At 56.2% G+C, this 27855-nt stretch overlaps 2 protein-coding genes across 17 annotated transcripts in view; one reads left to right on the plus strand and one right to left on the minus strand.

Moving 5' to 3' along the window:
* Positions 1 to 27855, plus strand: part of CACNA2D4 (calcium voltage-gated channel auxiliary subunit alpha2delta 4) — a 113863-nt gene that overhangs the window by 59079 nt on the left and 26929 nt on the right. The window contains exons 24-26 of the mRNA XM_084878828.1: positions 1392 to 1487; positions 3412 to 3539; positions 7440 to 7520. Of these exons, the coding sequence (XP_084734954.1) occupies positions 1392 to 1487; positions 3412 to 3539; positions 7440 to 7520 (305 nt within the window). The remainder of the gene's footprint in view (positions 1 to 1391; positions 1488 to 3411; positions 3540 to 7439; positions 7521 to 27855) is intronic.
* LRTM2 (leucine rich repeats and transmembrane domains 2) lies at positions 10869 to 27141 on the minus strand. 16 transcript variants are annotated; one of them, XM_084878804.1, is made up of 9 exons: positions 26553 to 26923; positions 24917 to 25059; positions 21207 to 21324; positions 20637 to 20731; positions 19441 to 19633; positions 18838 to 18975; positions 15852 to 16442; positions 12674 to 13151; positions 10869 to 11750 (listed from the first exon to the last, which is right to left on the minus strand). In XM_084878804.1, the coding sequence occupies exons 6-8, from the start codon at positions 18902 to 18904 to the stop codon at positions 12697 to 12699; spliced, it is 1113 nt and encodes a 370-aa protein (XP_084734930.1). In that variant the 5' UTR covers positions 18905 to 18975; positions 19441 to 19633; positions 20637 to 20731; positions 21207 to 21324; positions 24917 to 25059; positions 26553 to 26923; the 3' UTR covers positions 10869 to 11750; positions 12674 to 12696. The 16 variants fall into 16 exon arrangements, with proteins under 16 accessions (XP_084734930.1, XP_084734933.1, XP_084734940.1 ...); XM_084878807.1 differs by lacking the exon at positions 26553 to 26923 and adding an exon at positions 25227 to 25386; XM_084878814.1 differs by lacking the exon at positions 21207 to 21324 and adding an exon at positions 27021 to 27141 and having other exon boundaries at positions 10869 to 13151; positions 26553 to 26624.

The following is a 27855-nucleotide window of genomic DNA, read 5'->3' on the forward strand; positions in this document are numbered from 1 at the left end:
GAAAAGAAACCTACAAGAAGGGTTCATGGTTGTTAACGGGGCTCAAATTTAAAAAAACAAACAAACAAAAAAAAAACACACCAGACTAGCAGCTAAGTGAAATATGCCAAACACATGCAATCTTTAGGGGGGAAAGTGGGGAAGGAACTAAAACAGAGCCGAAAGGTGGTTGCTGAGCAGGGGAATCAGGGAGAGGCTGGTAAAAGTGTACAGACTTTCAGTTCTCAGGTGAACAAGGTCTGAGGATCTGGTGTGACATATGGTGACTCCAGTGGGACACTGTGTTGTGTAACTGAAATTTGCTAGGAGGGTAGAACTGAACTTTCACACACAGAGAACAGATAAACATGTGAGGTGATGGATGTGTTAGCTAACTGGGTGGAAAGGTCCTTTCACAATGCAGACATACAGCAAACCCAGACAAAGTATGCTTAAAATACCTTACAATTTTATGTCAATTATGCCTCAATACGCTGAAATTAAATAAAGAAAGAGGTGATGACTGCCCCCTGGTGCATCATCAAAACGATGTGGCTTTGAGACCATGAAAAAAATTAGTTCCACTCCAGCTGGCTAATGGATTTTTTTTTTTTTTCAAATCTGTTGGCAAGGTCATGAAGTCCAGCAGGATTGCTTAGGTTCGGTAGACAAGTCTGCTCCTCCTCCTTTTACATTTCATAATAAGGTGACTATATGAAAAGGGCTTTGAAACTGTGAGGGGCTATGCATGCGCTGGTCACGAGAAGTTACTATCCCTTTGGCTCCAGGACAGAAATCCCTCTTTCCGAGCTCCCTCTGGCTTCTAGCCAACTCCCCCAAAAGCTGAGTGGACGAATCAGGAGCCAGATCTGAAGAAGCAGAGAAGCAGAGGACAAGGGAACCCCATTATTAAAGGGGATGCAGGTCCTAGCTGGTGTCGCTCAGTGGTTAGAGTGTCAGCCGCACATGGAAGGGTCAGGCATTCCATTCCCAGTCAAGATACTATACCTGTGTTGAAGCTTCAATCCTGGCAAGGTTGGGGTGCCAATCAATGTGTCTCTCTCACATTGATGTTTATCTATCTATCTATCTATCTTATCTCTCCTCCCCGCCCCAGCCCTTCCACTATTTCTAAAAATCAATAGAAAAAATATCCTCAGGTGAGGATTTAAAAACTTTTTTAATTAATTAAAGGGGCTTCCAACCAGGGGAGCCCCACCCCCAGCCAGGAGGGCCAGGGGCTGCTGCCTTGTCCTTCCCAGGGGCCTGTCAGAGACATAGAAATAACTCGGATGGACTGGACTGATCGGAACTGTGGGTTCACCCTGAGGCCCCGTCCCTTGCTCCCTGAGTCCTCCTCCCGGACCTGCCACTGTGCTGCGCAGGTGCCACCTGCTCTGTCTGCTTCACAGGGAGTCTGAGCGCGTGGCGGACATGGCCTTCCTGGGCACCCGGGCCGGCCTCCTCAGAAGCAGCTTGTTCGTGGGCTCTGAGAAGGTCTCCAGCAAGTGAGTGCGCCGGGCAGGAGTGGGATCCCTGTGGGGTGCTCCTGGGCATGTGTGCTGGCAGGGCATGTGTGAACCCCTCAAGTGCAAGAGGGTGGGAGGTTGGGGCTGACAGATGGGGGGTCAGAGAAGTAACCTTCCACCCAGGCTCGGACTCAGCCTGGAGGTGTCCCAGGAGAGGACGGAGGGCAGCCCAGTGGGGCAAGAGAGCCCCGGAGACTGTGAAGTGGGAGGGCTGGTCAGAGGTTCACTGAAGGAACCCTGGGGCAAGTCTCTGTGTGACAAGCTAAATCTTCCTCTGTGTCCCCTTCTCTTTTGACACTTTCCACATCCACTAAGCCAGCAAGTCTCAACTGGAGGCGATTTGCACCCACCCCGCCCCCACCCCCGGGGCCATTGGGTAATGTCTGGAGACGTTTGGGTTGCAGCAACTGGAGGGAGTTGTTACTGGCATCTAGTGGTGGATGCTGCTAACCCTCCTGCAGTGCGCAGGACAGCCCCTGGCAACTGTCAGTCATGCTGAGGCTGGGAAACCCTGCTCCAAGCAAAGCCCAGCTTTGCTGCCTAGGGGCCAGCCAGCCCACTGTCCTCCCTGCTGAGAGCTGCAGCAAAGGGGAGTGGGAGCCCGAGAACAGGGTCAGATTCTTCTCCTCCAGATGGCTGACCCGCCTCCCCCACCTACTTGAGCCTGGTGGTTTGCAGAGCTCAGGGGCTCTGGTCAGCTCCCTCCCTTCCAGACCCCCCTCTGGGCTCCCTGTTCTCACCTCCCACCCACTGGCTGTTCCTCTGCTAAACCCAAGCGTGCTCAGCTATGGCGTGCCATCTTGAGCTTCCCCCTGGACTCTGTGTTAGGTCCACGCTTGCTAGAAAGCTGAGGCTTCCTAGGAAACAAATGAAGTTGCTTCTACCCTTTCCCATGGCCGGTCAGAGGCACAGCAGACAGCTCAGATGCACTGGACTGATAGGTAAACTGCGGGTTCACTCTGAGGCCTCAAACAGTGTGGGAAACTTTCCTCCCAAGCTTACTACCCACTCATACTTCCTCACCCCTTAAACTCCACCGGAATTGAAAATCACAGAGGTCTTTGTCTGGCCAAGGTTGGACAAGCGAACCCTGCCCAACAGTGTGAAGGAAGAAAGCATCTTCCCCTTTCTCTCTCTACTCTCCCGGGAGCGGCAGAGGGAGACCTCACACGGGCTTTCCTGGCGATGAGCCAGCCACTGTTTCCGGCCTCACATGCACTGCACAGCTCCAGGGCTCCCCGCACCCCACCCGTGATGTGACTGGCAGCTAGGGATTGGCAACGAGGCAGGTCTGCTTCGGGAACACGTAAGCCAGGCAGCAGGGTCCACCGCACTCTCCACCTCACGGGCTGGCCAAGGTGCCGCTCTCACTCCCCACAGCTTCTCCTGCCTCCCACTCTGCTGCTGGACAGGTGCTCCCTGCTGCTGGCGGTGTGTGCTCAGGGAATGCTAACCCATAATTAGCAAGATAAAGCTGCTCAAAAAGAGAAACCTCATAATGCATTCTAAAACCTAGAGGCAAGGGCTTCTGCAGTAACCATTTGGGGGGAATTTACGTTCCTGTATTAGCTCAGCGATGAGGTGACTATACAATTTCCATTCAGAAACGCTAATTAGCCAGACAAAAAGAAATTAGACTATATCCAAAAGAAACAAACCCTGCAGGCAAAGCAGTTAAAATAAAAAAATGGAAAGCAACAGCATTTGACTCTGGAAGAGGCAAGCATGGCCGGGGGCATCGTCTAGGGCGCCACCAATTAGAAGCTCAGATATTCTACCTGCAAGTCCACTGACACAGAGGTGAGTTGCTCTCTTGGCCCAGCCACGCCAGCTGTGTATGAAAGAAAAGGGGATAAGCATGTCCCCAGATATGAAGGGAGGAACCAAATCTCTCTCCTGGCAGGGAGTTCCTGACGCCTGAAGACAAGGCCAGCGTGTTCACCATGGACCACTTCCCCCTGTGGTACCGCCAGGCCGCTGAGCAGCCTGCTGGCAGCTTTGTCTTTAATCTCCGTGCCCCCGAGGGGCCAGGTAATCCACTCCCCATGCTCCCGGGCCGGGCCGGGCGGGACCAGGGCGCCCCTCTCCCTCCTGTGATATAAAGCAGCAGGTCCAGACCACCGGGTTCCTTCCTATTTTCCTCCTGGTACACAGTAGCGACTTGAGAGGGCTCGCTGGGGCCTTACCACACCGCTGGTCCCTGCGCTGTGCATAGGGCAGGTCATTGCACTCCCTGACCAGCTGACAAAGCTGGTGGTTAAAACTCTAGCATGGAGCAGAGGAAAGAGACTGAACAAAAATCTAGAAAAGATTAATTTTAGCCCAAATTTCAAATAGACAGGTATTGGATGAGTTTCTCTCTAAAATTCTTCTGTTTCTAAACATCTGAATATCTTTGAAACTTTCTTAAACCTCCCGGGTGAGAGCAGCACTTCACTCCCTCCTGGGCGCCCATACTTGCTGAGGCCACTGCTCCCCACGGCTCTTCCCATACAGAAAAGCAGCCTAGGCTCCACTCCCTGGGGTCTCCCGTGGCAGCAACCCAAGCTCCTGGCCTGCTCCTCAGAAACACCCCATAATAAAGGGACACCTCCCCTGGCGGGCCACTGGGGGCTTGAGGAGACGGAGTCAGGGCAGCCAAGGTTGGGCCCCATGGACCAAGCCAGCAACCCCCACTCGTCCAAGGACCAGGATCTCAGAGCTGCAGGCACCCAGCTCCACCCAGCCCCCTGAAAAATGCTCCAAAAGTAAAAATTAAGTGACTTTGACAGAGCACCAAGGAAATAGTAAAATGTTTACAACAGAAAGGGACCTTGGAAGGCGCACAGCCTCGCACTCTTGGTTTCCACGTGAGGACACTGTGGCCTCAGAGGCGGGAGGACTGGTCTGGGGCTCCACCAGGTCACCACTGGGGCAGCCTGAGCCCAGCCGCAGAGCAAGGGGGCCTGGAAAGAGTCACACCCAGGCCAGAGGGAGCCCGTGAGGAGGGGTACAGAAGGAGGAAGAGGGCGGAGGAGGGAGACATCAGAAAGGAAGGGGCGGGCTGGGAGTCCATTGGAATGAAGAGTTGCATTTCCCCTTCAAGATGTCCCCGCCAAACCCTCCAGCCGCCCCTTCCATCAAAACCATCCTCCAGCTTTCTGGTGGAGAAATGCCCCGAGCTGACTGCTGAGGAGGCCCCGGTGCCCTCGGCTTCTCTGGGCTGTGCCCTCTGATGGCACCTTCACCTTGTGCTTAAGCCCACCCTCCAGCCTGTGCCTGCCGGTTCCTCCCACCTGACCATCACCACCGTGCTCTACGGACGGCTTCTCCACAGAGAGCACTCCTGTCTACAGTGAGTGCTGTCAGCTCCCCCCCAACCACACACACCCCTCCTCGCACAGGGAGCAGCTGAGGTGCAGAAGGTTCTGGGTCTTGCAGTTTTCATACAGAGAGGGAGCCACAGAGCCATGCCAAAACCAAGATCTCTCCCTAATTCAGGGCCTGGCACTGAGTGGAAGGCAGGAAGGGGAGAGCGTAGGGAATGCTGTCACTCCTGGTGAAAGCTCGGAGGGAGGTGCTCGGAGCCGAGGTGAAGTCCCCTCTCACACCGTCCACTCTGAGCCGGAGCAGCCGCTCTTGCTCTCGGGCACCAGCCACAGCGGCACCGAGGGCCCCCACAGAGGAGCTCCCACCCGAGGAGGTGGTCTGGCCCCTGCCCCCAGCCCAGGGTGCTGCTGCCTCCTGCCAGCGCCAGCGTTGTCACTGGGACGTGCCTGCTGGTTGCTGGGGGAGCTTTTTGTGGCGGTGAGGTAGGAGGTGGTGGGTGGGAGCTGAGCCGAAAGAAGAGAGGGAAGCTGGCAACCCAAAAAGAGGGAAGGCTGAGTTGGGAGGCAGGAACTCACTCCTTTTTCACACCCTCGCTCATGCATATGCTTAGAGACACATAGACACCTCTGCACACTCCCATTCTCCCCAAAGACAACAACAACAAATTTATTTTAAGGGGAAGGGGGGGTCTCAAGGAGGCAGAGGAGGCAGCTGCGGGGAGTGGGGGCTTCCCTCAGTTGCCCTTGGCCTGGGCCTAGAGGCTGAGCTCTGCCCACAGCTCTGGCTTCTGTCAGCGCCCGAGAACCCGCCAGCACAGAGCAGCCTCGGGTGCCCAGGACTCGGTGGTTGCAGTTCCTGGTCAAGGTCACTCTGACTCGTGTGACCAATGACCCTTCCACAGCCCCCTTCTTCCCAGGCCTGCCCAGCCTGGCCCGGTGCTCAGTCACCCCAGGTGCGAGGTGACCCAGGAGCTGAAATTCCTGATGTTCCCCAAAGACTGTGTTATTAGGGCCCCACACCTTCACGTGGGGGTGCCCCACAAGCCTCTGGGGCACACACACAGAAGAAGTGTGTCTGGGAAAGCAGCCTGTGGGCCTGGAGAACCCCGGGGGATCGGCCACAGCAGTACCTTCCGGACGTTGCTAGAAGCAAGGTGAGGACGCAGACTTCTCTGTGTGGCCCCTTGTGGCTTTATCATGGCAAATTCCTACAAACACGGACAGCCTCCCATATTGTAAGTTCCTAGAATCGGAGTAATGTTACATTTCTGTGGGTTGTTTGATCACAGCTAGGTGGGATGGGTAATCAGCAAAACAGCAGGTGAGACAACCTGTGTTCATTTACGTTCCATTTCAGCGGACACCGTAATAACCATCACCACACAGCAAGGGCCTCAGGCCCGTTTGCTCCAACATTTCACATGATGATGCTCTAGTGCGAGAGCACGTGGTAACATTTCCCCTTTCTTGGGCTGTTTAATAATGGAGCTTGACCCATAGATAAGGGCGCTTTTGAAAGCTAATCCAGGTCCATGGACGGGTGAAAATTAAGAAGCCCAAGGTCATGGCCTAGCAGCACCAGCTCAGAGCCAGGACGCTCTGGTTTGTTTTTTGTTTTTTTGGGTGTTTTGTTTTGTTTTTATTATTATTATTTTATTTTATTTTTGTTTTTGAATAGTTTTTTAAGTTCTTTATTGATTAAGGTATCACATATTTGTCCTCAACCCCCCATTCCAATCCCCCACCCACTCCCACTCATGCCCCCACCCCCTTATTGTCCGTGACCACTGGTTAGGCTCATATGTATGCACATAAGTCCTTTGGTTGATCTCTCCCTTTTATCCCCACCCTCCATTAGCTGCCCCCTGCATTCTGCACCTCTGGCGGCCAGGTTCATAAAGAGGTGAGAGAGAAACTCAGGGAAAGCCCCCGCCCTTAAGGAGCTGGCAGAGGCCCAGCAGGGCAGTGACCAGCTGCTCAGCCGGGGAAAGGCATGGCTGATGAGGGTGTGTGGTGTGTGTGCTGCCATGGCCAGGATGTGTGAAGTCCTCAGTCCTCAGCTCCAGCCAGCCGTCTGAGCCCAATGCAGCTCTGGTGTCTGGCTTCCTGGAGGGGCTGTCAAGGTCACTCTGACTCGTGTGACTGATGAAGGACAATGCAGGGTCTGCAACCACCGAGTTCTGGAATGCAGCCTTCCTTCTGCTGGAAAGTCATTCGATGTGACACAGCTCTTCTGGGTGGAACTCGTGTCAGGAGGACGGTTGCCACAGGCTCCCTGAGTTCAAATGAGACTACTCCTGAGATGGATCCAATTCCGGTGTCTTAGGGACACTGACAGCGCAGCATTGTCCCGGCGGCCAGGGCCACCACGTATTATCCAGCAGGCTCAGGTCTGCACAGAAGGGGGCAGTGCCTGGGCCTCAGGAGGCGCTCTGCCCCGGCCAGTGGTTGGTGGTAACAGCCTTCACAGCAACAGCTTGCTCAAATAGCCCCTCAGTTTTCCAAGAATGTCCTCACCTGATATTTATACTTTCTTCTTGATTCTCCCCCCCCCCCCCCCAACCCTGCAACCCCGGCCTTCCCCAGCTGCTGAGAAGGTGACTTGCCATTTTTGTTTCCCCAGAAGGTCCGGGGGAGCCTGTGGTAGTCACAGCGAGCACAGCTGTAGCCGTGACAGTGGACAAGAAGACAGCCATTGCTGCAGGTAGGAGCGCCCTTTGTGCAGGGCTGGGAAGGCGTGAGTGGATGTCAGGAATAAGGCTCATGGCCATAGCAGGAGGACCCCCCTCCTGTGGGCTGCAGGGTCGCAGTCCCCGGCTGTAGTTTCCCGGTGACATGTGGAGCTGAGGGTAGTGGAGTCCTCAAGAGCCATTTCATTTATTAAACAGAACCACTTTGAATCCTAAAGAACTTATGAAGTGAGTAAAACGGAGCCCAGAGAGTTACGACGAGATCTGCTGAAGGTCACACAGGACAGAGACTGCAACCCAGACCTGCTTCCACCCCCGCCCCCTCCACTCCCCAGCCTACTGCTTCCCTCTTCTACCACCTCAGGCCTAGTGTCCCACTGAAGAGAAAATGGCTTACAAATATGATCTCTCCACAGGGCTCAGCAGGCAGGGACTCAAAATAAAATAATAATAATAATAATAATAATAATAATAATAGTAAATAAAACCTTATTATCCTATATTTTTTATAAAATCCTGAAGTGAGAGCTCGATATGTGTGCAGCATGTGCTGAGCCCCTGGGAATCTGCTTCCCACGCGCACTCTCATTCAGCCCTCAGGGAAATCAGTGAAACCAAGACTTTGGGCTCCATTTTACAGATAAGGAAACTGAGACATAGAAAAGTTATTTGCCCAAAGTCTCACAGCTAGTGCATAATGATGCCAGGATTGGAACTCAGATCACCTCTCTTTAAGGCCCAGGTTCACTATCCTGTGTTGCAGTTTGCCTCAAATGTGATGAATGACTCTTCCAAGCGCCCTTGACTTCACAGTTTCTTAGTGTCTAAAAGCCCCGGGCACTTGTCTCGTTATCTGACAACCACCATGTCCTGGGATACACACTCTTTATCCTGGGCTCAGCTTCCACGTCTCAACTTCAGCTGAGTTCTGAAAAGTTGCACTATCAATGTCCACTCGAGCATCAGCCATCATGCCTCCCTGAATCTGGCACCTGTCCTGCTTCCGGGCACCCCTTAGCCACGAGGAAGCACGCAGCAGCTGAGTGGGGTGAGGCAGGCAGGGCCTGTGCCCTTTCTCCCCTCAGGCTGAGTTCCGGGCAAAGAGGATGGAGGAGTAGGCTGGGGTCAGGCAGAGATGGTCCATCCCTGTCTTCCTGGCTAAGGAGGGCACAGGTCAGGCTCCTGGCTGTTTTCCACCTGGGAGAGGGGGTGGAGGAGTGACTTGGCCTGATGTTGTTCAGCATCCACGTTAGGAGCACTTGCATATGGACTAGCTTTAGGATGCGCCAGCCCAGTGTTTGAAAGGCACCAGGCTGTCTCAGGCGCCTCTTTTTTCTTAGTCCAAAGCTTATTCGAAATCCAGTTCTAGGACAAATTTTTACCCCAAACGTGTCTCCCTAAAGGCTGTTCTGTGGTCCCAGCTGAGTCTGTGCCTGCCCTGCTCCCTCCCTATCCTGGGCCGTCAGCCCCTGCATACCTGGAAGTCTGGGAAAGAGAAGGGGCACAGGGTCAGGCTGCTGGCTGGGCTCCCCTGCACTCTCCAATTACTTGAAATCATTTTTAACACAGAGCTGATTTGGAGCTGTGAGGGGTTGTCATAGAAACGGTGTCCTGGTGCCTCTGGCTTAACACTCTGCAGGCAGTCTCTCTGACGCTCTGGGTGCATAGATGTGACAGGAAAAGGATGAGGCTCCGGAGACCTTCAATTATTTGGGGCTCTTCTCTTTTAATTTCCTCTCTCTGGCATATGGCTCAGCCTCCCTGATCCTGGGCCGGTGGGGGCCTCTAGCACCAGGCAGGGTAAGCAGCCTGTTTGCTGACCTGGCAGTCTCATCCCTTGGAAACGGTGGCAGTGTGTGGTGTGAGCTCCAGGAGGGAGGAGCATGCATGGTTCTGTGCCCTGGGAGAAGGGCACTCAGACCAGCCAAAGAGGCCAGCCAGGCGCCAGGCAGAGGTTCGTACAGAGGGCAGATGAACGAGGAGGGATTCCTTTCATCTCTAAGCAGGGGATTTAGCAACAGTTTTTGCAAAATTTCTATAAACCTTACTTTTTAGTCAGGATCTATTTTCAATTCTCCAAGCCCGAGTTTGGGAATATTGGCAAACACAATGCCGGTGGGCACCGTACTCTGCAAGTGTGTTTATCTACCACACGTTCTGTGATACACACGTGCCCCCAACAGAGCTGGTGGTGGGCCTGCTGCCCGGAGCTGCACGAGGCTCCTCTCCTTAGGGTTCTGCCCACCAGGGAGTGGGCACAACCGAAGACCTTGTGCGCACTCAGGACGGGACGTGGATAATGCGTCTACTCCTGGCCCAGAGTGCACCACTCTGTGAGGGGCCTGTCCTCACTCCTGCTGGGGGCTCGGGGCTGCTACAGCTGTTATGGCTCTAGGAAGGAGGGAAATGCCCCTGGAAGGAGGGAAATATCACCACTTGGAAAGGGGAACAGCCCGTCTCTGCCAGGAGTCCTGCTGAGCTTCCAAAATGGGTCCCTGGTGGTTCGCTTCTCCCTGGGTTTTGCTCCAGGCTCACTGGAGTAGCATCCAAAGGAAGGCTGGGGAGGAGAAAACTCCATTCTGGTCTCTGAAGACTACAGACCATGTAGTCCAGGCCCGTTCAGCCAGAGGCCAGTCAAGGCCTAGAGGAGGGTCACTTGGGCTTGGGATGAATGAGCAACCCCAGAAGCTTCTTTCTCTCCCTCATCACCTCTTCTGCCCGCCCCCTCCCCCATCCCAGCCTCCCAATCCATAATCCTGACTCCCTGCCTGCTGAGCCCTGTGGAGAGGTCCTATTTGTAAGCCCAGAATATCATCTGCCTGCCCCTGAAGTCAGTCTTGAAGGTGCAAGATGGTATTAGGTGAAACGGGGTTCCTTCTTCGTGTCAGCAAATCTCACCAACTCACTGAAGCTGATAAAACCCAGTGGGCAGAGAAGTCCTCTAACTGCTCTTAGGGAGCTCCTCACCTTCCATTACACAGTGGGGTCCTCTGGGCAGATGTGCTAGTTTGCCTTCCTGCCACACGGGCCGGCCCATCTGCCCGGGACCGTCAGGGTGGGTTCACTCAAACCTGGGAAGGGAGCAGTGATGGGTCTCTCCATCAGCCACGCTGCTGCCCAGTGGAACCAGCCTGAGGCTCACGCACCTCCTGACAGGCCACCGACAGGCCCAGGCTGCTGAGCTCAGCCCTCACTCCTCCCGGTGGCACCCGGAGGCGAGGCCATGGAGGCTCCCCCTGCCTTACAGAGCTCTGGACATTAGGGTGACATTTGGCAGCACTTTGTGCAGCTGCCCGGGCGTGGGGGGCCGGAAGCCATCTCCCAGCACTCACATCCCCTCCCCACCCAAAGAAGCCAGGGAGTACATAGGAAAATACAGTCTTTATTGGTCTTCTGAAACAACAAACCAGAAATATAATTTTGCCTTTAAAAATCTCTGTCTCAAGGTGAAGATACCACCATTGACAATGTCCACCCCTCCCCCTACATCTGGTTTCAGCTGGCAAACCAAAAGAAGGAAGACTGTGCCCCACACAAGGGAGGGCACTTAGCAGCCTTGCTGGGGTGCCCTTGGCACCCCCTTTCCTGGAGAATGGTCTTTTCAAAGGCAAGTTTGCCTCTCCTCCAAGCCCTCGCCCCCACTATGCTCTTCTGTGAGATACAGGGGGTGAGAGGTGCAAGTTAATCTGGGCCTGCCCTGTGCTTCCCTGTCCTTCCTCAGACCCTGGGCCTCGTGTTCTGGCAACCTCTACCTGGGCCGCCTTGAGCGACCCTCAAACCCTGCACAGCCCCCTTCTCACTGCCATTCCCACAACTCTGCCAGCAGGTATCTCTGTCCCTGTGGTGTAGATTCAAGCAAGGAACAAACAGGACCCTGCCCTTGGTCTGGTTTGGAGCCCGTCCAGGTGCAAGGGAGAACTCTGGGGAGCCAGCCTGAGCGGACCAAACCGTGGGAGAGGAAGCCCATCACGGGAGCCTCTGAGCAGAGTGCCGCAGTCTCTCTGTGTGAGCTTCATGGGGGCACCTGCTTTCCCAAGATGTGGCCAGTCCCCACCCGAGGTCAGGCCCAGAGGTGCCGAAGGAGGGGAGAGGTGCGGAGCAATGGCTCTCGGGCTGCGGGCTGTAGGAGGGGGGTCGGTGGGTGTCCCCACGGGGCTGGCAGTGATGATGCACTTTGGCCCCCTGGGCTCTCAGGAGGCTGCCATCCACAGGCGCTGCAGCCTCAAGGCCTCTGGGCTGGTTCCCTGGAAAACCCAGCAGGACAGGTGAGAGGGTTACCATGGTGACAGGCAGGCTCATCCACTTGGCCTACTTTAGAGGATCTCAAAGGCATCCTGTGCTGTCAGTTTGGGTTTCCCTCCTTGTTGACTTGAGAAGATGGCGATGAGCAAGCAGAGGTTTCAGTGCTGAGGGCTGGACACCCAAGGGGAAGCGTGCTCCGCTCCCCGAGGTCTCCTGACCTCTGCCTCCATGTGACTGTGTGTGCACGTGTGTGGGATTTTTGTCAGTTGATGTGATTTCGCTGGTGATGCTATGAGTTAGTGTCAGAGTAAATTAGTGAATCCAGGAGCAAGGTGGTCAGCTTGGTCTCTAGCAGATATAGGGGCATAAGGGCTGCAGCCGCGGGAGTGTGTTAGTCAGTGCTAGATCCCGGTGACAGGGCTGGTGGGCTTGCACGTGAGTACCAGCTTTTGAAAGCTGGACCCAACTTTCACACTGAAGGGTGGTTAAGAATATCTTCCTGGCTGAAAAGAGAGTCTCAGAAATGAATCCCTTGCCCTCATATTACTTCCTCCCCAGCCCCTAGACGCAGATGAGAGAGGTCGAGCAGGAGGTCTGAGAGTCACCTAGCGGTGGACCACACCCGGGCAGGAAGGGCAAGGGAGTGTTCAGCCCAGAGGCCTCCACTTGCACACGTAGTCTTCCTTCTCTGTGACCAGAGGCTCAGGGGGACCCAAAGAGCTGGTGGCCCAGGAAGGAGCATCCACTGGAGCCTCAGCATGATGGCAGCTTCCCCAGAGACTGGAGGTCCCCCCTGTGGCTGGTGTGCTGGAGGGCTGGGCTGGGGGGAGGAGGGGAGTGGTGGGAGAGGAGCCCGGGACTGTGGCAGAAAGAAGAGCCAGCTCTTCCGGAAGCAGCCTCCATGCACTCTCCTTGCCCTTCCTACCTGGGCCAGGTGTGGCCAGGTTCTCAGGCCACCGAGGAGATCTGCTTCTGGTCTTCATGCTCCCCCTCCGGGTCCCCCATGAGAGGTTGGCGCTTCTTGAGCTCCCGGTGGTACTTGGCCATGAGGGAGGCATAGATGCAGCCGTAGGCAGCAGCCACCACCATCATGATGCAGACGATGCCGCAGACGACCCCGGCGATGATCACGGTGCCGATGGCCCGGCGCACGCTCACGGGCCGGTACCTCTGCTTCTGGGGGCAGGCTGTACTGGACTCTGGCTCAGGCTCGGCCCCCGGTTTGGGCTTCGCAGGCTCTGGGCTGGCCTTGGTGCAGGGTGGCCCGGGACTGTCCAGCCCGGCTGAGCTGTTCTCGCCCTCCAGCTGGGAGCAGTAGTTGAACATCTCCATGGGGACCACACGCATGTCCTTCCCTCTCAGCTCCTTGGGGAGGGTGCAGGCAAGTTGGTCCAGGCGCCCCCCTGCATTGGGTGAGAAAAAAGAAGGAGATGACCAGGCATCCAGAAGCTGGACTCCCTCTCCCATCCCCAGGTTCCAGAAATGGAAGGCCCAGTTCTAGTTTCTAGGAGCAATGTGGTCAGTCCTGGGATCATGTGGATAGGAGAGGGAGGGAAGAGGAAACTAGCATCCACTGAGCCAAGTACCATGGTGGGTGAGGCACATGTATCGCATCATTTGATCCATGTAAAGTGGGTATTGTCATGATTCCCATTTTGTAGAGAAGCACACAACCATTTCAGTCATGCTTACTTGCTCCGGAGCCAACCTGACCCACCAGGCAAGACAATGCTGATGGGTGGGAGTGCTCAGGAAAGAGCTGTCAGTGCCAAGAGAGGGCCAAGAGCCCTGCCAGATTGCAGTCCCACTCCTCTCCCTGCATCTGCCTGCCTCCCACCTGCTGTGTGCCCAGGGCACTGTGCTCAATCCTATCCCTCCGGGCCTCTTTCCTCACAAAAAGGACAAAAGCCAAAAGTCACTGCCAAAGCCACCACTCTTCCATACAGGACCTTTTGGTTGCCTACAAGTACCTCCTTGGAGTACAGAGAAAAAGGGGTTGGGAGAGAATGTTTCTCTTCTCCCCTTTAGAGCAATCTAATGGCCCATCAGCACCCCAACCTCAGCATCTCTGAGTGCAGAGGCATCTTGGGAGAAAATCCTGAAGACCTTTGAGAGCAAAGGAGAGGGACCAGTGCTAATGGGGCGGGTGGGGGGAAGGAGGAGGCAACAATTGGTGCACAGGTTTATCATGACAATGGTGAAGCTGCTCCACCATGGGGAGATGGAGAAGCAGGACACAGAGAGGGAGGGAGGGAAAGAGGGAGGGAGGGAGGGAGGGAGGGAGGGAGGGAGGGAGCAGCTAAGGAGAATGAGCTGCCCAGACATGCCCTGGAAGCCAGAGTCAGTTCCAGTGAAATCTAGATGCAGGCAATAGAGCCTGTGCAAGGACTTGGCTGCTGCCACCCCTCACTGCCAGCTCCCTCTCCCAGCCCAGCTGCTGTGTACAATAGGCATCAATCTTCCCCCAGGATGCTGATGAAAACAGACCAGGATTTCTTTTTGAAGGAGTGCAATGCTGACAACAACTCTACTATTGAAAATTTCTGAAAATATACATTCCCATTCCTTACCCATTTGTGCTGAGAGTTTAGTTCCTGATGGCTGTGTGAAAGGGCAGAATGTTCGCTAGGGACAGCATATGGGTCTGGGTCTGAAGACGCTTGGCCTCTAGCCCCCACCCCATCCCTGATGCTGACTGCTGGGTGGCCTTAGCAAGTCTTCCACCCGGGGCAGCCTTTCCACAGGCAGGAGCTGGGTGCTGACAGGGGGCAACCTTATCTTCCTGCTCCAAAGACCTGAGTGTGTCATCTTGTACAACTTATTGTATTTAATTGTACCTTTCTTGGCTAAAAAATAAGGCCATCTCAATTAGATCTGAGGATTACAATAGATAATATACATGAAATAATGCTTGTAAAGTAGGTACTGTGCAAGTATTATTTCCCCATTCGCAAAAATGGGAAAATTATCAAAGTGACTAACAAGATCTGGCACTTTACAGTATGTAAAATCTTTTTAATAATTAGCATATGAGAATGTCGTGCAAATAATTGAGATTTTGGCTACATATGAAGTGAAAGGAGTGAGACTTTGATGAAAAATGTTAGCATTCCTTTCACCAAGATTTTTCATATTGATTCATTCAGCAAATATTCATTGAGCTCCTACTTCGTGCTGGGCACCAAATTGTATCTTACTAAGTCCATTTAATATAATGACTACTACTAGCCAATGAACAAATGCATATGTTTTATTGAGGACTTACTTTATGTTGAGCACGTTTTCAGACACTTCACATGTATTACCTATTTAATCCTCACAACGATTCTATGAAATAGATATGTTAGTCACCCCCCATTTTACAGATGCGTGCACTGGCACAAAAATTAATCAACTTCCTCAAGATCATACAGCTTGTAAGTGGCAGAGCCACAAAGCAAACCCAGATCTGGCACCTTTAGCCACTGCGCTTAATTCTTTGCCCTCCTTTCCCATTTCATTTCATCATTTCATAGGTCATTATAGAACTTAATCAGTTAATGAAAGAGGGAAGGGAAAGAAAGTAAAACCATTTGGCTTCTTATTAAAGCGTTGACGACAAATGTTCTTGGAAGAGGGAGTTGAGATCATCAGCAAAACAAAAATTTGGTTTTATCTGTGGATTTACATTACATTCCACCATCCAGATACGATGGATATTTAAGAGATTGCTGTATTCAGAGAAGAAAAAATGGTTTTCCTTTCTCCTTCTACCATACTATGGAATCCCAGAGCCATATCTAGTGGGATGCAGAGAAAAAGTATACTGTGTCTTTAAGTTCCCTCATGAAACCTATGAAAGGAAGATCAAGTTACCATGAGTCAATCTGAAAGAAAAAGAGAAGAGAAAGGGAGGGAGGCACAGAGAAGAAGGGGGTCAGTGGGGGAGGAGGGAGAGCAGCACCCCAGCTCCCTGCCTGCTGGTCATTTGGAGATTCAGAGTGGCTGGTGAAGAGGCAGGGCCAGCCCTTCTCCCCTGACCTTAGCCCAGCCTCCAGGAAATGTGTTGGATTAGGAGTGACCCTCCCAATTCCTCACACCCAGGCAGGGCTGGCTGTGCTCACCTCTGTAAGAGAACCACTCCATCCAGTGCTTGAAATCACGCAAGTTACAGTCACACTCCCAGGGGTTGTCCCCCACCTGCAATAGCTGCAGACTCGCGAGGGGTTCAAACGTCAGCCGGTCCAGGTTCTGCAGGCGGTTGGAGCGAAGTGACAGGGAGCGCAGAGCAGGGAGTCCGTCGAAAAGGCCCGGGGGCAGCTGGGCCAGGCCGTTGATGGACAGGTCCAGGTGGCGGAGCAGGGGTGAGTGCTGCAGCAGGTCCCTGTCCAGGGTCCTGATGCTGTTGTTGCGCAGCTGCAGCTCAGTCAGATTGGTCAGGTCCTCGAAAATGGAGCGGGGCAGCTGGTCCAGGAAGTTGTTGGAGAGGTCCAGCCGCTGCAGGCTGGACAGATTGGCGAATGCCCAGCTTGGTAGGGCACTCAGCTTATTGTTCAAGAGCAAGAGAGTTCGGGTGGCAGCAGGCAAGTCTGGGGGCACCATGGTGAGGCCTAGGCCACTGCAATCCACCTCCAGGCGGCCGGTGTCACACTTACAGAGGAAAGGGCAGGCGGGGAGGGCCTCCACAGCAGACAGGGCGATCCAGCAGGTGATCCCTGGTGGGGAAGCAGGGAGGTGGGCAGACAGGGAGAAAGAAAGTGGCAGGTGAGAGCTCCTTCTGCCTCTACTCCCGCCTTACTAGTTCATGCCACAATGGCCCAAGCCACAGCCAATGCACAAACACTCATTGGCCACATAAAAAGATAATTTTAAAGTCCCAAGTACTTCCATGTGAATGGACACTGCACGGTGTCAGCAGGGCTCCTTGCCCGCAGCACATCTGGCAAAAGAACCCCTCCCATGACCCTGCAGTATGACCAGTATGACCCTGCAGAACGGTAGGCCTCAGTCCAGAGGACAAACAAGGCTGGTCCACAAAGATGTCTCAGCTCATGTGGCCTCCCACAGCTGATCTCCTGGGAGCTGGGCCCACTGACACCACAGATGTTGACAAAATGAAGAACATAGGGATGTTTGAGAAACCTGCACCCAGGGCCCTGTCCCAGAGTCACTGCCAGGAGAACCTTCTCTTTCCAAAAGAAAATGGCCACACTGCTGCTTCCTTCCCCCTCCTCACCGCACCCCCAACCTGCACCTGCACTAGGCTAAGACATACCACACAGAAGGAAGGGCACAAAGGGGTGTTCCAAGTGTGCCCCCCAAACCTCCCAGTGTGTCAGATTTGCATGAGTCCACATCTAAGACGGGGCCCTTAACTTAGCATGAGGACCAGCAAGGAGTCTAGCACACGCAGGTCCACTTCACACTGAAGAATACGTGTGCCCAAGCCACTGCAAACCATGGGGCCTAGGACAAGCTCCTATTCATTCTCAAAGGCACCCATGCCCAGAGCCTGAACTCCTGTCCCTGAGGGTTGCAGGGCAGCATTTCTGCAGAAAGGATCCATTAACATAATTCCCTTCGTGGTCCCATGTTTTGCCCGGGACCCTCTGAGTAGCAAGCACAGGGCCTGGTCTGTGGAAGGGCTGGAGGGCCTCAGAGAATGATCACAACAGGGCAGGTCATTCCATTGTCCAGCCACCCTTTCTGAGAGTGACTGAAAAAAACCTTAATTGCCCCCTGAATAGTCAGAGAAGCCTGCTCACTATAAAGGGAAAGGGGATGAGCTCAAACTAGCTCATCCAAGCTAAGGCAGCCCAAGAAGCCAGAGGAAAGGCCCAGCTGGAGAAGTGATGGAGATGCCCAGACCCAGGTCCTGGCCCGGTTGGCCCCACCCAGAGAAGCAGCAGGGACGGTCTTGAGTCTGTGTCTGGTAGGTGTCTGGTCGTCTGGATTTCCAAAGGGCAGACGTGGCAGGAACAGGATGGGGCGGTATCCCTCCCCTGGTGGGGGATCAGTGACAGCTGAGAGACACACTGCAAGGCTGACACCTGAGCCTCTTTGTTCTCGAGGGGAAGTGAGCACAGGCACGGCCATAGAGGCCAACTGGAGACCCTTCCTGGCCACGTGGGGGCCCCTGCTGCCACCTCTCACCTTGTCACCCCTCTGAGCCCAGCTGCTGCCAGGTCAGCCTCCCCCACACGGCCCCACCATGCCCTTTAAAAACCGCCTTCTTCAGGCTTCACTTTCCCAGCCCATTCAGCTTCCCTCTCAAAAAGTCCCACATCCTCAGCAGCCATCTTTTCCCACCCTCAAGAAACTCAGAGTGGCATGAATGTCCTGGCGATGAGAAAACGGGATCCTTATTGCGAAGTGTTGGAGTGATTCCAGAATGAGGCTGAAAGGGGAGCTGATCGCCGGGATCAGCCACACATGTAGTGAATAATTCAGGCTGCTGTGTGAGGCGGCTGCATGACAGGGCTGGCCGTGCGAGGGAGAAGCCTGGCAGTGTATGTCCTCAGGGCCTTCTCTTACCTCTCACCATGGGCAGCCCGGTCCTCGCCAACCTTTCCCATTACCGCACCCGAAGAGAATTCTCAGGGCTTCTGGCACCCTGACAACTTTGTGAGTTTCCTTATGGGAAATAGAGGGCCTTTTCCTCATACACAGGGCCGGTCCCTCATACCTTTTCCAGCACCACATCCCAAGAGCCCACTAATCCCCCATTTCAGAGGTGGGAAGACTGAGGCATAAGAGGGTCTCCGTGTTCACCCAGCGGGAGAGACAGGAGACAAGAGGGAGGCTCACATTAGAGCATCGGGGCCCCAGGAGCTGGAACCTCTGGGCGTGGGGTGGACTTCCTGGTTCCGGAGGAGACTAACGTGGGGAAACAGGACTCCAGCTCCTGCTCCAACCACTGAGGCTCTCAGCGGCGACTCTTTCTCAGCCCTCACAGATGCCAAAGGCACGGCAGGTTGCACGAGGTGGTTCCTGGGTTCCCAGAGCCAAGCCTTGGGCCTCCCGGAAAGAGACAGACCTCCTGGCGGTCCAAACGCATGCTGACCCTGGCCATGCTGACCCTGCACCCGGCCCCACCCCCTCCATACTCACAGGAGACCTGCCTCCACGGCAGGGCCAGCCTGGTCCTCTGCTCGGGGCCGCCGCCGGGGGCCAGCATGGTGACACAGCAGCTCTCGCAGCCCTGCACCGCCGGGACGGAGGAGCCCTTGTAGGCACTCCCTGTCAGTCCTGGGGGAGAGAAAGAGGACTCCCTGGGCAGAGCAGGCACTTGAGGCACAGGCCCATCCGGCCCAGGGGTTAGGGAGAGGGCCCGGTGTCTCTTTACACTTCTAGTCATTCCCTCTCCTGTTCCAGCTCTGATCCCTGGGTGGGGGGAGGAGAGGCCTGCAGGGCAGAGAAACCACGAATCGCCAGCCTCCCGGGGTGGTCGGGGTGATGGGGGGCTCAGGCGTCCCAGGGGCCCCCAGTCTGAGGTGCGGTGCTGAGCTCTGGGCTGTGGGACTGGGAATTGTTCTCCCCAGCGTCCCCTCCCCAGCCCTTTCTTGTGTGTTGGTCTCTAAAATGTTTTCAGAGCCCAAGGGCCTCCTCTGTCTGGGCCTTTCGGGGGCACGCTGTGGAAACGAAGGGACATCTCTGCCGGGTGCAGAGTGAGGCCACGGGCACCGCTGGTCACAGTCCCACTGCCACACTTACCATGGCCCCGAGGAGGCAGAGAGCAGGCCCTCCGCAGCCCGCCGCTGCGTCCGGTGTGCAGCCCAGGTCCCCCTCCTGCTGCTGGGGGGCCTGCTTCCCCTCCACGGTCGCCTGGGAGGTGAGTCTCAGTGTGTGTCTTCCTCGCCGGCTATAATAAGACTCAGCGGCTCAGGGGTTCCTGCTGCGGCAGCAGCTGCTCCAGCAGGAGGCAGGGACATGGAGACAGGGGCACGGAGACAGGGACAGGGAGGAGACGGTGAGATTGCGAACTAGAAGGAGCAGGAAGCAGGCTTCCCTTCCAGAGAGGATGGAAGAGGGTACTCGCCCTTTCTAGGGTCTCAAGGACCTGCCCTGCCCCGACGCAGGGACTCATAAAGCAGACACAGGCCCTCCTCTTGTCCCCACTTCCTTTCGGGCATGGCCAAGGGCCCTGAGACAGAGCCCGGGGCCTCCACTTCCCTAGCCCCATGAGGGGTGGGCATGGGACTGTGGTGGTGGCCACAACAGAGAGGGCAAAGGAGGTGGGGAAAGGGACAGAGGAGCCTGCCAACAGCCCAGCCTCCTGCTGCTCCCAAAGCACAGCCCTGCCAGCCCATTGCCCCAGTGCTCCTGGGTGCTCCTGGAGTCCCATCTGTCTTGGTTGCCAAGTTCATCCCTGGGTGCTAGCTGGTTGCCATCTTTCCCCCTCCCCCTCCCACAGGCCTGGTTAATTCTGGGAGCCGGAGAAGCCAGGCAGAGCTCAGCAGACAGCTGAGGAGGTGGAGAGCTGCTGAGACGCTGGCATGCTCCGCTCTGAAATCTTGGGCAAAGCAGAGTTTCCTTTAGGCATCTAGGGTCCTGCTGCAGCTCCGGTGTCTCCTAGAGACTGTCCGCAGCCCTGGGTTACAGCTGCCTCCTGGAGAGCGGCAGAGCCCACTTAGAACCCAGCGGCCCCCGCAGGGCCTTCAGCCCTGCTCAGCGGGGGAGGCCGCCCTCTCTTGACTTTGTCTCTCCTCTGCCCCTCTGCCACATGAGGTGGACTCTGTGTGAAGGCCCCGCAGGGGCTGGCAGAGTGTGTCTCAACAACTGGACAGCCCCTCGGCCCTGGGCTGGGGCGTGGGATAGATGCTCAGGGCAGGGCTGGTGTTGTCCTCGGCAGGATCCTGGTTCAAATGACCAGGTCAGACAGGGCTCTGTCCAAACCCTCCCTGAATTACCTTAAACGAACAGCAAAACTCTCAGGGCCTCACTTAGCTCTAAAAGTGATGACAGCAGTACTCAATGGGCAGAATTTCTGTGAGGATCAACCTAACTAAAGGAGGAGAGTTAACATTTACTCTATTAAACACAAAAATTACCTTAGAAGATAATTCAGGTGAAAGCTGAGCCCCTGACAGATGAGAAAAAAACCCAGCAGCCTGCAACAGGACTATGAGACATCTCCTTCCTGTCCCACAACCTCACACGTGGCCCCACCAACCTCACACGTGGCCCCGCTTCTCTGCTCTGAGCAGGTGCTGCATTCCTGAGCCTGCGCCAGGCTGTGGACATCATGTGGTGCTCACTGCAGGGCATGATCACACACACACACACACACACACACACACACACACACAGGTTCACACACCCCCATCACAGACAGTAGTGGCCACCCTCTCTGCCTCTCAGGCCCTGACCCTCAGAACAATCTTACTCCAGCAAGATCCCTCACAGCAAAAGCTCACAGTACCCACACACATCAGGCAGGTCAATGGCCACCCAAGGTAAGAAGACAATGACCAACTTGCCCAAGGTCACACGTTAGGTCAGGAATAGAGTTGCAGCTTTGTCTCTCCTCTGCCCCTCTGCCACATCAGGAGCCTGGCTGCTCCTCCACTGCCCGATGACTGTCACCTGGCATGGCCTCTGTGGGGAGACACTTAAGTGTGCACAGAGGGGGGCACACAGGCTCCCAGACACATGCTTGGAGCTCCCAACACAGCACGTGGTACAAACACACACCCACAGAAAGCCGTGTAGTTAGGCACGTGCGTACATACACACACACACACACACACACACACACACACACACACACGTGCCTGCCCTGCCGGCAGCCTGTCTGCACTCCTCCTCACATGCAGCATGCGGGCAGCGGAGTGAGAGCCCCCAGCAGACAGGTGCACAGGGACCCCTCCGGCCTAGAAGTGAGGGCTAAAGCAAGCCCCACGCCACAACATATTCTCTGCGCAGACCAACGCAGGGATGGGGCCCAATCCAACCTTCTGCTCCCACTCTCTCCAGCTTCCTGCAGGGCAGCAGATGGTGGAGAACCCCCACCCCAAGCCGAGGCCCTATTCCACCGGAGCCTCCTCTTCTTCCCTCTTTTTTTTTTTTATGTTTTGTTTTGTTTTGTTATTATTTGTTATGTTTTTTTATGTTAATCCTCACCCAAGGGTATTTTTCCCATTGACTTTTAGAGAGAGTGGAAGGGAGGGGAAGACACAGAGAAAACATCAATCTGAGAGACACATTGATTGGTTGCCTCCCACGAGGGGCTGGAGATTAAGCCTGAAGCCAAGGTACGTGTCCTTGACTGGAATTGAACACACGACCCTTCCGTCCATGGCTGACTCTCTCACCACTGAATCAGACCAGCTAGGGCTCCTCTTTCAAGCAGACTCCCTTTCCTGTAGACTCCTCATCTACCCGGCCTGTGTCCTCTCAGAAAGGAGCCCCCAAGCACCACTCGGGGGAGGTAGTGGTCTCAAGCGCAGGTCCTGCTGCCCCATCCCCAGAATGGTATCCCTATACAAGGCAGGGCAGGCAGGTCTCCACAATGCAGGCTCGCAGGCAGAGTGCTGCAAGGCTGCAGGACACTGTTGCCCCTGGCCTCTCTAGAGAAATGTGATGGGACTATGCCCTGGGGCGCTGGCCCTGCCTCCTGGGGCACCAGAGAAGTGGCCCTTCAGGAAATATGGGCTCGAGCCCAGCACTTTCTAGCTCCTTGGCCCTCTGCCCGTCTGCTCACCTCCATCCAAAGGACTCCTCCCTGCCCCCAAAGTCTCCTTGCCTCATTGGGAAGGGGGTGGCCTACATAGGAAGCTCGGGGAGCAGCGGCTGCAGCAACACGGCCAGCTGCTGGGTAAATGAATGCCATCAGGAGGGCAGCCCCACCCAGGGTGGGGAGTGAAGGTGGGAAGAGTCAGGGGTCCTGCCAGAAAGATCTCCTGCCTCCAAGTGCACAGCCTTGTAGCTCTGGATGCTGGGCTTGCTCCCAATCCTCATAGGACTTTCTGTCCCAGTCCCAGGGGTCCTCCTCCATGGGCTTTTCTGGGAGAACTTGGATTGGATGATAGGGCTCAGGAGCTAAAAGCAGTCAAATGGGGAACTCCCTGAGAACACGGGGCTGTGTGCTCCAGCCCTTTGCTGCTCAAAGTGTGGTCCATGGCCCGGCAGCTTGGGCTGACCTAGGAACTTCTTAGAAATGCAGAGTCTCAGGCCCCACACAGGCCTGAATCAGCATTGTAATGTCTTGGCTGATGTGGCTCAGTGGTAGAGTGTTGATCCATGCATCAAAGAGTAGAGGGTTCAATTCTCAGTCACGGGCACTTACCTGGGTTGCAGGTTTGATCCCCTGCCCTGGTTGGGGCTGGTGGGGGGGGGGGGGGGGGGCGGCGCGGGTAGCAACCAATCAATGTGTCTCACATCAATATTTCTCTCTCTCTCTCCCCCCTGCTAACATCACTCCCTTCCATTCTTTCTAAAAGTCAATGGGGAAAATACCCTTGGGTGAAGATCTTTTAAAAATCAGAACCAGCATTTTCACAAGATCCAGACAATTTGTATGCCTATCTAAATTTGAGAAGGCTGGGCTCAATCACATCTCTCCCAGCCAATCCCGCACCCCCAGGTCCAGGAGATCATGCTGGTCAGTCTCTGGAAGCCAGTCCCAGGCAGGCCGTGGCAGTGACCTGGGCAGAGAGGTGAGGGTATTCACATTAGCACCTCCTTCCGGAAGCCTCTGGACGGGGAGAAGCTGTCACCGTAGCCGCAAACGCCTGTGTTCTTTGTCCTCATAACAACTCCTGAGGTTAGTAGTACTATTCACACCATTTTATAGATGGGGAAACTGAGGCACGTGATGTTAGGTAACTTCCCTCAGGCTAGGTAAGGGAAGAATACAGCTTTGGGCCCGAGTGGTCTGGGGCAAAGCTCCTAACTCCGCTGCCTTTGCAGGCCCAGGTCTGTCCTGCCCCGGGTCTGCCCGCACACCGAGGTCCTGGTGGAAGGAAAGGGCAGGGGGGGCAGATGCGGCCTTCCTTCCGCGTGTGCAGAATCTCACAGTTAACGCGTCTCTTCATTTGCTCTCCCTGGAGCTGAGGAGACGTGTGCTCTGACCCCTCCTGCTGATGGAGATGTGAGCTCTGTGCCCTGCTGGACTGAGATGCCACCAGTGTCCCCAGTCTGTCCAGAAATATCGCAGATGCAGCAGGGATGCTCCAGGGGCCAAAATCTGGCCAAGGGAGTGGAGGGAGCTTTCTAGAAACCCTTCTGGCAGAGGGTTAAGTGCTGAGGTGAGGAGGGTAAGCTGGGAGCTCAGGGAAGCCAGGGCTGGGAAGGGAGCGATGGAACAGGAGGCAGCAGCGAGAGCAGAAGGTTCCTCATACTCCTGCCGAGCTGAGTGGGTGTGGCGACCCCTGGAGAGGAGGGTGGGATCTGCTACCCCAGGGCTCACCTCACCTCAGCCCCCATGGCGAGGAGCAGCCTGCCTGCTCGCATTCCGGGCTGGGGTTAGGGTGGCTGGGAGCCTGGCCCCTCCGTGCCTCCGCCCCAGCCATCCCTCCCACAGGTGAGGTTAACCCTCCAGTGGAGTGGGCTCAGACTCCAGCTGGAAACCACTGAGAAACCCCCCACAGGCCTGGCATCCATGCCCTTCCTCTGATGCTTCTGCCTGTCCACCCCCCCCCCCCAAGTCACGTGTCCAAACGCAGCCGGCAAACGCCCATTGTGCCTGGACCTGGGGTTCGGCCCCTGAGACAGCATGCTGGCCCTGCTGAGCACACCTGGCCTGGTCTCTCCCCTTGGTCAAGGCACCTAGATCAGGTTAAGGGTGCCCCAGACTCACTGAACCCAGAAGCAAAAGGGGCCTTTGCTGCCTCCTCTGCCCCTCCTTTGTTCCACAGAGAGGTGAAGGCCCCCGGCTAGTGAGAGGCAGGCCGGGGCTGGAGCCACTTCAGTGCCCCCACCCCCTCCAGGAGGGCAGAGAGACCTGGGGTGGGGTGTCCCAGGCTAAGCCCGTGTGGCAGAGACCGTGCAGAGCTGGGCTCTCCTGCCGCCTCCAGCCTGGCGGTCAGGGCCTCTCAGGAAACAATCTCAATCTTCCCTGCCGGCCATCCCCAAACACGCTGCCAGCAGCACGGAAGCGGGCTTAAATCTCTATTTCTACTTGGAACAGACAAAGCCTTCTGGCTCATTTCCAGATGCACTTCCCGTTCTCACCCCTGGCTTCCCGCACCTGGTTTTCTCGTGGAGCGTTCAATCCAGACAGACCCTCAGGAAGCGGAAAAGCCCCTCGTCACTCCTCATGAGGGAGCTGCGTGTCACTGAGGCCTGGATCGGGGCTCAGGGCCTGGCTGGCAGGGCCAGAGGAGGCCTGATCTGGGAGGGAGGCCCTGAGAGGGGAGAGACTGCCTCTGCTTAGACTCCTTCTCCTCTCCCCACCCGAGGTCCCCAGATACCCCAACATTTCATAAATCCCTGCCCCCTCAGCATGCTGCCCACCCAGCCCAAAGTAGCTCCCCCCCCCCCCCCCCAGGCTTTGGTACCTAGGAAATGGGACAGAGCTTGCCTATCCGAGCCCCAGACACAGCTTCCAGCCAAATCCCAAAGAAACCAGATCGGTTTCTTTAAAAACCTTCCTCCTTCTCCCGCCGCCCCCGGCTGGCTTTCCTGGTCTCCCTCTCTGGCAGCGCCAGGGACTGTGCCAATGGGAGGTGGGGTGGGAAGCGCAGGAAGCTGCTGTGGGTTTCCCTTCAGGCTGGACTTCCCCCGCCCATCTCCACGTGCTGGCTGCCCTCCCCGCCCCCCGCCGGTGTAGTTATTATCTAAGTGGCAGAGTGTCGATCTGAGTCACAGCGAGGTGATGCCCAACATGCCATGACAGCCAGGAGCCAGCCTCCCCACCGTCACCCCTGAAATACAGACTGCACAGCTCCGGGAAGACCAAGCAGCCGGCCCGGAACTGAGGGGGAGGTCGGGACTCCTGGTCAGGCCCCCTCTCCCTGCACCCTCAAAACAGGCCTCGGGGCTGCAGAGAACAGCTGTCCTGATCCCACTCAGGGTACCGTGCCCCACTGGGTCGGGAAGCCAGGTAGGCATGCCTGGCTGCAGACCACCCGATCCCCCTAAGCTAAGCCCACAGCCCCCACTGAGCCTCAGGACCGCTAGGAGCCCGGCCTGGGGCTTGCCCAGGAAGAGCTAAGGCTCTCTCCCCCCTCCACTCCCAGCCACGCCCCCACCAGGGCTTCCCCACAGCGCTGGGGACCCATGTCCAGCCTGGAAAGGGCTCCTCCAAGGACAGCTGCCTAAGGCCACCGCCCCACCCTGAGAGCATCCTGAGCAGAGATTGGGACCATGAGGTCAATTCCTGTGCCCCAGACAGCACAGCGCTCCAGCCTGCCACCCCCATGCCCAGCCACCAGGCCCTGTCCCAGCCATGTCGCCAGCACCTCCTTCCCCACAGAACCCAACTTCCTCAGGCTGTCTGCTGAGCCAGGCATGCAGACGGCACAGGGCTCTTGGCTGTCTGTCCCCTCACCGCAGGACTGGTTTCTATGCCACACAGGCCTGCCATCTGGCACTGGCACTGCCCTCCTCACCCCTGCTTTTCCCCTCCCCAGTAGAATCCTAGCTCATGTCCTCAACACTGTGAGGTCAGAGTGCCCTGTGTCCTGTCTCTGTGGCCTGCCCAGATGCCCCAGCCTGAGCACTCTCCCAGCCCCAGCCCCAGCAACTGCCCCAGGCGGGAGGCGGCGGCAGCTCTCCATGTGTGCAGGGCAGAGACCCAGCAGAGACAGGACCCAAGTCCCCATGCCCCAGCCACCCTGTGCCCGGGAATCCTTTATTTCTTCCCAGGAGTGCACAGCACTCACCTTTCTCCACCCTGACCTCAGGCGCCTTGAATCAAGTAGCTGTGAGCCGTTCCACGAGCCCTCCTGGGATTCCTGGAGGAAGCCAGACACACAGCCAAGGGGAGCGCAGTGGGCACCGAGCCTCCAGTCCGCCGCCGCGAGCGGGGACCTGGCACGCAGCTCACAGCCCGGGGAGAAGGAATGCCGCCGCCGCCGCCGCCACCGCCGAGGGGACGGGGCTGCCGGGTCAATAACAAACTGCGAGAGGAAGAGGGAGGGACCGAGGCAGACAGACAGAGAGGGAAAGCGAGGGGAGAGGAGGAGGGAGCAGGCGCGAGCGCAGAGCCGAAGCAATGGAGTGACAGCTGGGGGCACATCTGTGATGACAGCGACAGGAGCACACACAGGCGGAGGCGCGCGCACGGGCGCACACACACCGCGGGCGCTCGCGGCGGCGGGGAGGGCAGCGCTCACCCTTGAAACGCTCACATTTCAGTGGAAAAAAAGGCCTGTGGATTCATCGCTCCCAACTCCAGGGAGGAGAAAGCTGTTTTCCCGTGTACTTCCCTCCATCTTCCTTCCCGGCGCTGTCCTGGCTCTCCCCACCCCTGGCTGCGCACCTTCTCAGCTTTCCCCCCCCCCCCCCCTTTCTCCCTGCCCCTGTGGGGACAGGGTGTGGCCAGGACCCAGCGGCAGGTCTGTCTCAGGTCAGACAGGTGGGGCGGCATCTCCCATCCTGCCTGTGCAGAAGGGAAAGCCAAACCCTTCTCTAGGTCCAACTAGGGGCATTTATTTCAGGCAGGGTAATTGGGGGGCTCAGAGAGGGGCAACTGCCTGCTGTCCTCAGAAGGAGCCAGGAGCCTCCCAGCCAGGGTCACATGGGGGCTGGGATCACTGAGCCTCAGCCCCACAGAGCCAGGCTGTTCGGTGGAGCAGTGTCAGATCTGCTGGTGTGGGCAGGCAGGTGTCTGTGTGCCCTGGGTGAGGGGAGACTGGTGCTCAGAGCTCAGCGGCCTCTTTACTCACCAGTCAGGACGATGACATTGGATATGCCAAGAGATGGCCAGTGTCCCATCCAAAGGCAAAGGAAACTAAGCCAGGGAGGAGCCTGGCCTGAGAACCGTCCCCTAAATGACCCTTTCTTGAAGTCCTTAAAACTGGCCTGACAAGCAGATGGCAAACAGTGTGGCATGTTGGCAATGTCAGGGGTCTGCTAGTGTGCCACTTCCATTTTGCATGCTTTCCTGGGGGATTCGCCAGCAGAACTGAGGGTGGGGTTGAGAAACGCCCCTTCACTTGGGACACTCCTTTCTGTCTGCTCTCT

Source organism: Pipistrellus hanaki (genome assembly GCF_964339955.1).
Source record: "Pipistrellus hanaki genome assembly, chromosome: 3".
Classification (NCBI taxonomy): Eukaryota; Metazoa; Chordata; class Mammalia; order Chiroptera; family Vespertilionidae; genus Pipistrellus; species Pipistrellus hanaki.

What these genes read in the sequence shown, in the direction of transcription:
- LRTM2 (XM_084878814.1), bottom strand. Translation starts at nt 18,904, where the DNA reads ATGCTGGCCCCCGGCGGCGGCCCCGAGCAGAGGACCAGGCTGGCCCTG. An exon ending in GCCGTGGAGGCAGGTCTCCT is followed by an intron (nt 16,443 to 18,837) that starts GTGAGTATGGAG and finishes CTTCCCCACCAG; the next exon opens with GGATCACCTGCTGGATCGCC. An exon ending in GGAGTGGTTCTCTTACAGAG is followed by an intron (nt 13,152 to 15,851) that starts GTGAGCACAGCC and finishes CACCCAATGCAG; the next exon opens with GGGGGCGCCTGGACCAACTT.